At 46.1% G+C, this 13,272-nt stretch overlaps 1 protein-coding gene across 1 annotated transcript in view; it reads right to left on the bottom strand.

Annotated features, from left to right (window-relative positions):
- RHOJ (ras homolog family member J) overlaps window positions 1-13,272 on the bottom strand; it is an 81,618-nt gene that overhangs the window by 11,022 nt on the left and 57,324 nt on the right. Inside the window, exon 2 of the mRNA XM_058567932.1 lies at window positions 8,823-8,881. Coding sequence (XP_058423915.1) covers window positions 8,823-8,881 — 59 coding nt within the window. The remainder of the gene's footprint in view (window positions 1-8,822; window positions 8,882-13,272) is intronic.

Raw genomic sequence — 13,272 nt, 5'->3', positions numbered from 1 at the left:
ACTGTCTCTATTAATGTCTTTTTAAGAAGGGGGTGTACTCATACATACACACATGTGACCAGCAGGAAGTCTCTTAGAATGTTGAGTGTGGTCATCTCTGGCTGCACTGACCTCTCGTTAGCTACTCCAAGTGCCTGGCGCACAGGGTTCCGTACAGCTGCTACTCTCGCTACTGCTAACACTATTAAAACCCGAGCAAAAGCTTTTAGCTACTTAAACAAAAGACAACGCAAAATGGCAAGGATGCCGAAAAATCTGAAAATCCTAAAAAAATAAACTAAAAGAATAAAAAAAAATAGTTATTGTGGCTCATTTAACAGCTCATTGCTGTTAAAGCAAATAATTGGGAGATGGGTGCATTGCTGAATAAACACTGGGCATGCTGGGCAGTTGGGCCAGGCCTACTGGTTGCATCTCAGCTGTGTTATGCCCATGTCTGGGTGCCTGTGTGTCAGTGGCAGGGGTGGGGGCAGGCGGTGGGGAAAGGGACAGCTCATCTCTTGTCACTACCTCTCTTCCTCTTTGTACAGCTAGCCCTGAAAACCAAACCTTCTCTCTCATGGTCTCTCTGCCTCTCTCCTTTCTCTCTCAGAGTAGCTGTGAGGCCCACAAGCTAAGAACTCTCCAGACCACAGTCTGCAGCTGTTCGTGATACCACCTGCCCTCTGCCACTCCATCCCCATCTGGATTGTCATAAATGAAGCAGGGACCATGTTGGCTTTTTCATGCCCCCTATACTCTGTCCACAGCAAATATTCCATAAAGGCTGTTGACCGAATGACACCAGGTCTGCAGTGACCTGCAGATGAACACATGGCTTTTCTGCGCGTCGTTGACTGCACCAGTTTTCATTAGAATCACCTGGGGAGCTTTAAGAACATCCTGATGCCCTGCTAGCCAACTACCTGCCTCTACTACCTCCTCCTACTCTGGACCAATTAAATCAGAATCTCTGGGGAGTGGGCCTGGGCATCTGGGCATTCTGGTTTCATTGGTCTGGGGTTGACATGGAGTTGAGAATGACTGATTTCCAGCATCATCTTCACCATCAACCAAGGCTGTATCAAGAGCTTGTTACTAATGTCCAAGCATTGTTTCAAACACTTAATGTGCATTATCTAGTTGAATCCTCATAATAGCACTGGAAAGATGGTACCATCAACATCCGCATTTCATAGAGGAGGAAGTTGAGGTTTAGAGAAGTTCAGTGATGGACCAGTGCCACAGAGCTATTAAATACCAGGATGGGGTACTCCGTTTGAATCCAGCCCCAGCTCTGAAGTGTGACCACACTATTTGCTTCAGCTCAGAATTTTAAGTGACAGAGTAAGCATTTTCTTGAAAATTCAGTTATCCAGGAATCTTAATATAGACTCACGCTTTACCACAGAGATCTAAGAAAAGTTAGACCTTGGGACATAGCGTCTATTTCATGGCCTGAGCCTGCTAGAAATTACCACTAGATGGCAGCAGACACTGTATGTTTAAAACCTCAAAGCCAAAAAAACCGGGAACACAACACAATGGGGAGAAATGTCACAACTAGATGAGGTAGGAGCAAATAACCGGTAGGTAGTCTGAAAGGATCATGTTTATTTGATTCTTAACCCAAAAACTATCAAAGGAATTCTGCTTACATGAGGGAAAGTTAGGAGGACTGTGGGTGGCTGGATTGCCAGGAGGTGGGAAGGTGAGAGGTTGGTTTTTTGATCCTTTACCCAACCTCCTGTCAGGGAACCAAGGCCCTCCCGCTGGGTAACTTTTGCTCGTGTCCTTCACTGGGCTTTCTCCTCTCTGCATTCTGGATCTCTCTTCTGTGGAAACCTTAGTCCTGCTATGTGATTCCATTTAAAAAGATTTATTAATTGCTTACTGACTGTCTAGCACTGTTGAGGATGCTATATAAACTACATAAGGTGAATAAGATTGGGCAATCCAATTGGGAGAAAGAAAATGAAAACATGGGAGACAATTCGATTTCTGTGGAAATGAGACAGGTAAAGTTTCTCTTGCTCTTTGTTAGCTCTCTGACAATAGAATAATCTAGAATAGGTATTTGACTGAAATGGAAAAATACAACTTCAAGGCTGGACAAGGTCTTAGAAATCAGTTAGTGCCGTGGCTCCCAGAGTGTGGTCCCTGCCCAGCAGCGTTGGCATCACCTGGGAATTTGTTAGGACTGCATATTCTCCGCCCCACCCAGACCCTCCTGAGGCTGAGGCTCTGGGGGAGGGGCTGTACCACCTGTGGCTTAACAAGCCCTCCAGGTGACTCTGTTGCAGCTCAAGTCTCAGAACCACAGGTTACTGTGCTTCCCTTTCCCCTCAGCCAATTTTACACTTTTAGAAACCAGTCTGGACAGATTCATTTAACCCGGACTACAGAGCAAACATACCTTCAAAGAAGGTTCACACCTGGGCTGGCAGGGTTCATTTCAGCCCCTGTTTGCCACTGGCTGCAGCTATGAAACATGGCAGTGGGTCCAGGATAAATAAAAGGAGATGTCCTCTCGGAACAGAGGGCTGGGCAGCGGGAGGTTGGGGATGTGAATTCGTATCAGCTGATAAGTGATTTTTTGCAATGAAGCACGTCTAGAGCCTAGGTTCCATGATTGCATGCTGAGATGATGTAAAGGGGCCGTGAGGAGTGGATGATGGTCTAGCTGGTACTTGAGGCCCCTTCCGAGGTGGAATTTGAGAATGGAAGACAGGTGCTTGTGTGCCTCTTGAAGAGACAATGTTTTAATCTAAAAGAGCGACTGGAATGCGGCTTTGGAGGGCTAAAGTGGATGAAGAGGCTGGGCTGGGGGCGGGGGTGAAGGGGAGGATGGGGTTTGGGCCAGGCTGACTTTTGAGTGCCTTCTACCCAACTTCTCTCTGAAGGCAGGAGGGCGTTCTGGGATGATTATGGGTGACTATTAAAGAAGAAGAGTTCGGGGACAGCCTTAGCATCAGACGGGCCAAACACCTGGGTTCTACATGTGTCCGGAACTGCCGCACCCTGATGGCAGGTGGTGAGTCAGTGAGACCATTAGCCCAGCCCTCCTCAGGCTTTACGTATATTTGAATCACCTGCAGATCTTGTTAAACTGTAGATTCTTATTCAGCAGCAGGTCTGGGATGAAGTCCAAGAATTTGCTTTTCTAACAAGTTTCCAGGTGATGCTGACGCGCTGGTCCAGGGACCACACTTTGAGTGGCAAGGAGAGTTGCACTGAGCTCTCTCTCCGCCCCACCCCACCCCATACCCACGTTAAGTTGCAAAGAGAATTCTGCTTCCAGGTCCTCTTAGGAGTGATATTTATCCCAGATTTTCAGCACAAGTCGCATTTTCATGTTCTCCCGTAAATACATCCATGTCTACCAGGCTTGGTTTGGAAATGTGGGCAAAGCACACAGGGCAGGAGCGCAGCACAGTGTTTAAGAGCGTGGGTCAGGGAGACACATTCTCCAGGTTCAACTCCCAGCCCTGCCTCTGACTGCTGTGTGACCTTGGGTAAGTTCTCTCTGCCTCACTTTCCTTATCTGTAAAATGAGGTTGATAATAGTGCTGGTATCATAGGGTTACTATGAGAATAAATGTGTTAATATTTGTAGACCATCTGGAACAGTGTCTTTAGTGGTTGAGTTCATCCTCCATCCTGTGTCAACAGCAGCTGCAGGTCCTGGTGCAGTGACCCGACCTTGTTGGATACCAGGGCTAAATCTGAAATTAACTTTTTCTAAACCGAGTAGTCATGAGACCCAGAGGGTTTGCATACTCTGATTGCACCTCTGAATCCATTTTTCATAATTTGGGGAGAAGTAAGATCATGTTCTAAACATACTTTTACTAATAACTTGTCATGTGGGCAGACCTCTTCCTAACCCCCCAGTTTGCACACTTTTAAAACCACATTAAGATGCATGTAAGCAAGAAAGGTTGAGTTGCTCATTGAGGAAAAACATCTGCGGTTTTAGGCTAACTTTCTAGAAGGCTGATGTCCAATTCTGTGCTCCTGATGGCCCCATTGGGTCACCCATTAGCAAAGGGGAAGGCTGGTGTCCTTCCACGTGGACCCTGGGTTGCCATTAGTAAGGCCCAGCTGTACTTGCCTCCCTGCCTGGTCACATGCCTCTTCAGCCCTTGGGATAAAATGGGCTTCAGAAATGAGGGCCAGGTGAAGACATGCAGCGTGCAGCTCTGGCTGAGGGAGGCGTGTGGCTGATGGCCTTCCTGCTCCACGCTCCCACGGTCAATGGTGACAGCTGAGCTGCGATGGGCTGTGGTTTCTCAGGACAGACACCATTCTGTGCTTGCCCACGTGCAGACAGCCCCCGATCCCATAGAGCTTGTGTGCAGAGAACTTGGGGGTTTACCTGCTGAGGAACCAGGCTCCTGACACCAGGCGATTCTCATTCCTCCCTGGCAGTGCCACTAACTGCCACTTGAGCAAATGTTGCCTTTGAGAGATGTCCATCTTGGAGTTCAGCCTGAGAGGCCACAATCTGAGCAGGGCTTTGCCCACATTTCTGGTCTAAGTGACGGTCCACTGAGCGAAGGAGGCAAGACGTCTTAGTGCCGTGGCTGCTCCACTCTAGGTAGCCGGCAGCAGGATGGGAGGACGCCTGGCTCTGAGCCATGACCTGGGAAAGACCCCTTTCCCAGTTTGGCATTCCTCAGCCAGCGAACGCCCAGGCTTTGCTGCAGCACCCCCGCCCCAGCATCCTGCTCTCTGCTTGGTCTCTCGTGACGCACTCTAAACAAACTGGCCTGCAAGTACGTCATGGAAAAGTCAGCTCTGGGACTCTTTGTAGCTGAGCCAAAGATCTGAGCTCTAGAAATCCCTTTCAGAGAGACTTTCAGTAATGCCCTACGAGGGGCATGTGCTGTGCAGCAGGAGTTGGCACGACCTAAATAGATTTGGCTTATAGGCCTGGTCTTATTGCCTCCAGTGTGAGCTGACGGGTAACATGCAGAGTCACCCTGCGAAAAACCCCTCATTTCACTGCCTAACCTAATGTTTGGGATTCTACCTGACAGATGAACTGGAGTTCTGAAGACGCTTTGTCTTCAAAGCACTCCACTCGAAGTCCAAATACTAGTTTGTTTCAGGGGTTTGGGGAGGGAGCTGATGCGTAACAGCAGCTGCCATGTGCTGGCATGTATGCATGTGGCTTCATTACAGACGGTCTTTAGCAGATGCTTGGCTGGCTTGTGAAGGGTGGGGAGCGTGTCTTGGGCGGGGCTGGTGGGGCTGCGGCAGTGCCAGAGGCCATCAAGTGTGGCAAAGTGAAGGGAACCAGGTCAAATGGTTTTGTCCGGGGCTGACTTTGAGGGTAGAAATGATGAGTTCCTCTCACTTTACATTTCAGGACACACATGCTTCTTGAAGTTGTTTTTGTCAACTCTGACCCAGAGTTAGCTCAAGATAAAGGCAAGGGGCACTGCTCGTTGGTGTGTTCATGTGAGAAAATCTAATTATTCACAGCAAGATGGAACTCTGTAGCCAGGTTCAGAGACTTATTTCCTTTTTGTGGTTCCGGGGTTAATCCGTTGGTTTTTGAGATCAGCTCTCTCTCTTGTTAGTAAGTCTGGCCAAATGAGCATTTTTGGATTTGTTATAGATGTTTGTTAGCCATGTGACCTCAGCAACATTTGCTGGAATAGAACTGAAGAGGCTGGATTGTCCTACCTGAGTCTGGGAATGGAATTTTGAGACAATGTTTCTAAATTAAATTTGTTACAAAGCCTTATTGGCAGAGCTGTAGAACCATGGGAATCATCTCTGGTAATGGTCTTTTTCCACTGCTTCCTCCAAATGTTGGGAACAATGCTTCAGTCACCAAAGACTTCTAGAGTAGTGATTCTCACACTTTAATGTGCATACGAATCACCTGGAGATCTTCTTAAAATGAATTTTCAGATTCAGTAAGCTGGGGATGGGGCCTGAGATTCTGCATTTCTAATAAGTTCCCTGGGGCTGCTGCTGCTGCTGTTCAGTGGACCACACTTTGAGTGGCAAGGTTCTAGACCACTGGTTCTCAAAGTGTGGTGTACAGACCAGCAGCAGCATTATCAGGCAACCTGTTAGAAAAGCAAATTCTTGGGCCTCGTCCCAGACCTGTAGAGTCAGAAACTCTGGGGGTGGTGTGGCCCAGTGGCTGGGTTTTAACAAGCCCTGTAGGTGATTCTGATCCCTGCTTAAGTTTGAGAACCACTGTTCTACACAACGAATTACATGTCATCCTTTAGTGTAACTTGTTCCAATATTTAACAATCCTTCACTGCTGAAAGTTGTCCCTGGGGTCTACCCTCAAATAGTTTTGCTTAATTACTCCAGTTCTTGTACTCATTCTTGAAGTCATCTCTTCAAGGTCCTAATCATAGAACTTTAGTCCTAGAAGGAAGCTTAAGATGTATTCTGATTTCTTTCTGCCATGCTTTACGTTCCCCTGTGAACCTTATCCACCTCGGAGCTTTCAAAGTAGCTGGTGGAAAGCATTCAAGTGAACGTTAGGCTGGAGAAAGATCAATAACCCATTTGTTGTTAAACTTGATCAGTGCACATCACTTTCTCCCGTGTCAGAGGTTTGGGTCATTCTGCTTTCTTCAATTTGGAGTTTAAAGATGTTTTTACACTGCCTTAGAATTTCAACTTCTATACTAGTATAATTTAAAATTTTTCTAAAAAGGACAGAGCAGTGGAAAGAATAATTAAGCTCTACAAGAGCTTTTAAGCAGTTTTATTGGATTTGAAATTAAATGAAGGCCTGGAGAGGTTGTTCTGGGGGCAATTAATGCACAGAAGCTGACAATTGTCGTGGATTGCTATAGAAGAGGGGAGGCCTGGATGGGAATGAGGGGCACAGAGGGCTTTATTTATTTTTTTATTTTTTGTGAGGAAGATCAGCCCTGAGCTAACATCCGTGCTAATCCTCCTCTTTTTGCTGAGGAAGACCGGCTCTGAGCTAACATCTATTGCCAATCCTCCTCCTTTTTTTTTCCCCAAAGCCCCAGGAGATAGTTGTATGTCATAGTTGCACATCCTTCTAGTTGCTGCATGTGGGACGCGGCCTCAGCTTGGCCAGAGAAGCAGTGCGTCGGTGCGTGCCCAGGATCCAAACTCAGGCCACCAGTAGCGGAGCGCGTGCACTTAACCGCTAAGCCACCGGGCCGGCCCCAGAGGGCTTTTTTAGAAGGCAAGGGAAACAGAGACAGGCTTCAGAGTCAGGCAATAATCCTTGCTGTATTGACCTTTTCAAACTGAATTATATTCATAAAATTTGACTGTGGAGGAGAAGGGTGTAAACTCCTCTCTCTTTCAGGCTGTGAGTCCTGATGAATGGGGACACCCCAATGACTGTGTGATTGAATGAGAGTAGGCAACTCCAGCTCAAAGGGCAGTGTACTTCTATTGCTGGGATGCTTTCTGGTGGAGGAGAGTCAAGCTTGAGCTGCACTGAGGCCCTTGTACCTTAGCTCAGAGGAGCTAATCCAATTTTCCCATTTGGGCATCTAGGGGCATCCTTTCCTAGTCATGTGTCTTGGTACTGATGTGAGAGGTTTCCTCCACTCCCCGCTTCCAGAGAGTAGCTGGCCAAAACAGCCATCTGCCAGTGAGGGGAAACTGGGTGCTCTTAGGAGCCTTGAGTCTAGTGTTAGCCTTGCAAGTTCTCCACTGCCTGGCCTGTCCAATACCAGCCTTTGATGTCCTGCAGACATTTATACAGTGGTTCTTGCAAATGCACACAGAAATCCCCAAGAGAATTCTATTTATTATTTTTTTTTCTAGCATAGAGCTTTCAGGTTGAGCAAAAAGACATATCTCCAGATAATTGTGAAAAAAGGCCTAGACAAATGCATAACTACAAATAACAATTACCAGGAAATTCACAGTGGGACAGAGCATGGTCAAATGTTCACTCCAAAGGACTTAAGATGTATGAATTTGGACAGACTGAACAACCTGCTGATTTTGACCTAAATAAATGAGCCAGGACATATGGTAACAAAAGCTCTCTCAAAGAAATTGGGCCACAGCCATCAATTGCTTAACTACTTCCCCTCCAACCCACGAACTTGTAACGTCAGAAACTTTTCCTAGTGGAGTGTGGCATGCGAGGAAAGAAAGGCAAGGTGGCATTTCACCCAAGTGGAGTGTGTGCTGACAGATTAAGTGTTGAGGGTTCCAGTCCATTGGCTTACATTATTGGTTGGCCAGGTCCTCCAACTTGAAGAAACGTTTCTGACAGGGTGAGAATATTTCAAGAATCTTAGAGAATTTAGAGTCAGCCCTCAGTCATTCAAGGGTTGACCCTCATTTTGGAAAACATCCAGGATCCTGGCTTTTCTTCCTTCCAACACTTAATCTGTCTTCTTCCTGCCCCCCACTACCCATCCTCTATCTCTTTTTGGACATTTCCACAGCTTGTTAGGCAATTCAAAAAAAAGGTGGGCAAAGAATACAACATGAAAAAAACTAATGGGTGAAACGAAAATTTATGAAATGGACTCAGTAATCATGGATCTGGAATTGGTATGGGTGGGAGGACATTGAAACTCTTGGCCAAATATGTTATTTTGGTTATTGATAGTCATCAACCAATGAATGAATCATTATTTGCCTATTAACACCTTGAATCATGTAATAATTTAGCTTTTTGTAATTATAAATATTTTAAAAATATTAAGAATATTTTGGCTGTCATTTAGGTAGATAATAAATTCACCCCAAATGATCATAAGAGATAATATTCGTACTATTAGTCCCCATACGCTTGGCCAAATGGACCATTCTCCCCCCTCCCAACCCCTTAATGAATCAAGATAATAAAAATGTACCTGTCCTGCGGTGTCATACAGTCCGAGCAAGTGTTGCTTGCCTCCCACTGTCACAGTAACTAGGGGAGAAGAGAAGGGAAGAGAAGAGTCCATAAATGGAAGTTTCAATCAGGAGCCTTCACATTTCTCCATGCCAACATCTCCCTGGGCATCAAGGATAAGCATATGCCTCACCCATGTATATTCTAAACCAAGTTGACAGCATGATTTCCAAATGAAAGGCAACCTTGGGCTGTAGTGAGAGCAGATGGGCTGAGCCAGGTCCAAATTTCTCGACTGAGATACATATTGTTGGCGCCACTAGGGCATTCTGCAGACTGCTCATTGATCCTTACTAGGCCCTATAATATAAAGATCCTGAAGGAAAAGGATGCTGGACCCTCTCTTGCTTAGGTTATTTTCTTCTTTTTTTCGGTTTGAGCCACTTTTCAGGATACAGAATTATGTAAGCAACTTCTCTGTTAGAAATCTCTGCTTTTATCTGTCTTCGAAATGTTAATGAAACCCTGAAAACAAGGGATATTAACCTACCTGCATATTTTATAGTCTACAAGGCAAAGCTAATAATGAAATGAGAAGGGCTTAACATTTATTTTAAAAAGTTTTTTTATTAAATATGTCTGTGTTTTAGCTCAACTGATTCATTCCAGTTTTGAACCTTAGTTGCAGAAGGGGATGTTGCGTGGGTTTGGTTTCACATACCTAGAGGGTGTATGCTGAGTGAAGAGTAGAGAGCTTGAGTGACCCAGCAGACTTACTGCTTTGCCAAGCAATTGTGTCCAAAAGTGAGGAGTAACAGAAGGATACCAACTACTCTGTATAGGTCTGGAAATGAAATAAAGTTTCAACTTGAAACTGAACTGAGATTGAACAGATCGAATGCAAGAGTGATACAATTCTCTTGGTGAATGGAAAGAGCAAATTTAAATTTCCAGAGAAATTTGATCTCTTTTTGGAAAAAGGAAGGAAAATATGAAGGAGAATGTGATTTTTCCTAGTCGATTAAAAAAATGTGCAAAAGCAATGTAAAGATGGTTTTTGATTCCTCCTGCCATTAGCTGTGAAGGAAATGAAAGATAAATTGAATGGCAACCTTTTATAACCTTTTATCTAACATATGCCAGCCATATTCTGCAGTCTGCTGCTCAGAGCTGCTGATTCAGTACAGATTTTACTCTTATTTGTCTTCAGGTTCATGGGCTACATGGATGCAAAGTACTTCCTAATGGCTCATTCTTTGAAAAGCACTCCCTCCCTAGACACCAGTAACAATTTCTCTAATCTACTCAGATCAACATGTGTTCAGCTTGATAACATGGCTGCAGCCACTCAGATGAGGTTTTAAATGTGTATTTTTAAGTAGTGAACCCAGCTCCATCCAACCCTGGTGACAGTGCTGACAGAAGAGGGGCATTTAAACATTTTTACTTCCTAAGTCAGGCCAGCAATGGAAATGAAGGCGAGACTCCGCGGTCCAGAGCTTCGTCTGTTCTATTTTCCTCTTCCTGCACACTTCAAGCCTGGTCAGATGTTCCTGAAATCGGCCTAAATGGTTTCTTTAATGACCCATTCACTACCTAGTCACGGATCAGGAATGAAGGAAAGAAATCCAGCCATTACAACATGGAATTTCCTGCCTAGCGAGCCCAGTACATGTAGGTCAGGGCAGCTGTTTCTGAGACCCCCTTGGACCGTCCCATGACCTCCAGGCCCAAGTCCATCTGTGGAGTGAGCATTAGAAGCCAAGTCATCTTCACGGCCCCACTGGGCACTGCAAATATTCTTAAGCAATGGCTTTGACCTTTGTCACTGGAGCCCTGAGGCTTCTGCTTGGGTTTTCTCAGAGAACAACCATTCCCTCCAGCCTGCCTTTCCTCAGGCCTTGCCATTTTCTCCCTTGGCAGCTCTGATTCCAAGGAATTTTACCAGGCCTGAGGCAAATGCCAGCTCAGGAAGTTTGGGCTGTGGGCTGAGAGTCTGGGTACAGCTTTCTCTTCTCTCTATCCTTTCCTTCCTCAACGGTTTATTGGGTTCTTGGATTGTGCTTAGTGTTAGGAGTAGAAAGACCAGATACAATTCCTCCCTTCGTGCAGCGTGGAGATGAGGGGTTTACTGGCAAAGCCTGAGCACGAAGTAGTGCAGTAAATGCTATGCCAGGGCAGCATGGAGTGGTGTGGGAGCCCGCAGTAGGGGCATTGCTGTGCATGTGTGCTTATGTGCACATGTGTGTGCATGCCGGTGGGGTGTGGGAATGCAGCGTGGGCACTACTGCGTGTGTGCACACGTACTGCTGAAGCATGGTCAGAGACGGCTTTCTGGAGGGGATGTCTGAGCTGAGTCCCAAAGATGGCCAAGAGTTACCCAGGATGCACTGGGGGAGATGGTGCAGAAGAGGTGGGCATGCAGGGTTGGGCTGCCACAACTCAATAATTTAGACTTTATTCTGAAGGCTTTTTTAAACTATGAAAGTCCTGAATTCTTCTTTTTCCCAAAGAAAGTGAAAGAGAAGGAATTAAAATAATCTTCTTGGTTTAAGGCAAAATGTTGGGAGGAGGGAGGATGACATTTTTGGGGTGGAAGCCATGTTGGCTTTCAGCTTTGCAGTGTGTTGCCGTCTACTCTGTCTTGTGTGGGGCCAGCCCTGCTGGAGGAATCATAAGGGAAAGGGCCTCTATCTCTGGAAATCACTTTTATTCCCTCTTCCCTGCTCTTTTATTCTCCCATTTTATCAGAAGGAAGATAAGTGGATCACACAGTTGATGCCAGAGAACATCAAGGGACAGCCAGAGACAGATCCCAGCGTTAACCACACGTTGTGGGACGAACAAATGGCTTTGTGAGTCCTTATCTTGGACTAGCAGTGGGTGCCTTATGGCTTGCCAACCTGTGTCCTGTGAGGCTCCTCAATTTGGAAATGAATCAGTCACAACAGCACAGAAGGAAGGTATGCCCTAAAATGCTAATAGTCAATGTAGTGAGGTTGAAAGAGCAGGATCTTTTAAGTCAAATTGTTTTACGTTTGAATCTTATCTTTGCTATTCACCATCTGAGTGACCTCTGGAAAGTCACCTAACATCTCTGAGCCCCTCTTTTCCTGTTTGTTAAAATTGGGAATAAGATCATCTGCCAAAGGGAGTCCTTGTGAGGAAGAAATTAAGTGAGAAAATGCTGGGACCCAGCCTGGCCCATAGTAGGTGCTGAACATCTGTTGGTTTCCCTTCTTCAACAAATGCTTGTTGCACGTCTTCTCGGGACAAGCCAGTCTGTCTTGCTCTCAACTGTATGCCTAGTGCACATTAACTGGCACCAGAATTCATCATATTTGTGAATTATTGATCACTTTCTACCCTAAATGATAGCTATTTAGATCTATGTGTTACATCTCCCACTGGACAGGAAGACCCTTGAGGACAGAATCTCCACACCCCATACCCTGCAGAGTATGCAGCACAGTTCCTGGCATGTGTAGTAAATGCTGAATACACAGTACAGAAATGGAGCACCAGGGGCTACTCGGGCAGAAGAAAGTCCTTCAAAATGTGCAGAGCTTGAAGCTCCCTGGCAAGACCCTAACTGTTGGGAAGCGCCTGCAGCCAGTGGACCTGCCTGGCAGACAGCGGTCCAGCTAAAATCCCAGATCACGTCTATTCTATTCTCGGAGCTATTAAAGCTGTTTTCTGAGCTCAGAGAGGTTTTAAAGAGAGTGGGTCGAATGACCTGCTAATGGCTCAGACGGTTCTCTCAATAAAGTGTGAAAAGTTGTCAGTGACCTGTTAAGTGTGTAAAATGAAGGCCTTCTTCTCCGAATCCATTAAACTGCTTGCTTTCTTGTGTTTCTTCTTGAGGCAGATTGGAGCAGTTAATTTCTGAGCTGGAGTGAGGTGCTGATGAAGTCAGGCATGGGTTTGGTCTCTTGAGGGTCAGTTGGTTTCACCCAGAGAGAAAATGTCCCAGGCAGGACCCGAGCCTGCTCCCCTCAGCAGTTCTGTCACCTCACAAAACTGTGTGTCATTTGCAAACCTGGGTGGGGAAGTGTAGGTCATTCCCTGTCAGCCAGCTCAGACATCAGTCCCGCCCACCAGCAGCACTAGGAACCGGGTTCAAAGCCCCTTCCTTGTTGGGTGGTGGGCTGGCCGTCTCATCTGCGAAGAGCAGCCTGTTGAATCGAGAGGATGAATATATGATGAATCCTGGGGACTGGAGAGGTGGAAATGCCGGGTCAGTGAGGAGAGAGCCTCCCAGCGCCCTCACATTCCTGGCATGGAGCCAGCTGCCTGCAGCACTCATGTGAAGGTACTCGGTTTGGCAGGTCGGATGAGGCAGACCTGACTAGCTGTGTGGACGTATCCCCTAAAGGTGCTATTATGGAGGAAAAAACACTAGATTATAGATATAGCAAGAAATAGAATTTTAAGAAAGCTAAAAACATGGCTGTCATGGAAATATAGGG

Source organism: Diceros bicornis, chromosome 24 (assembly GCF_020826845.1).
Source record: "Diceros bicornis minor isolate mBicDic1 chromosome 24, mDicBic1.mat.cur, whole genome shotgun sequence".
Lineage (NCBI taxonomy): Eukaryota > Metazoa > Chordata > Mammalia > Perissodactyla > Rhinocerotidae > Diceros > Diceros bicornis.
The sequence above is the reverse complement of the archived record's forward strand: the minus strand, read 5'-3'. Positions and strand labels throughout refer to the sequence as shown.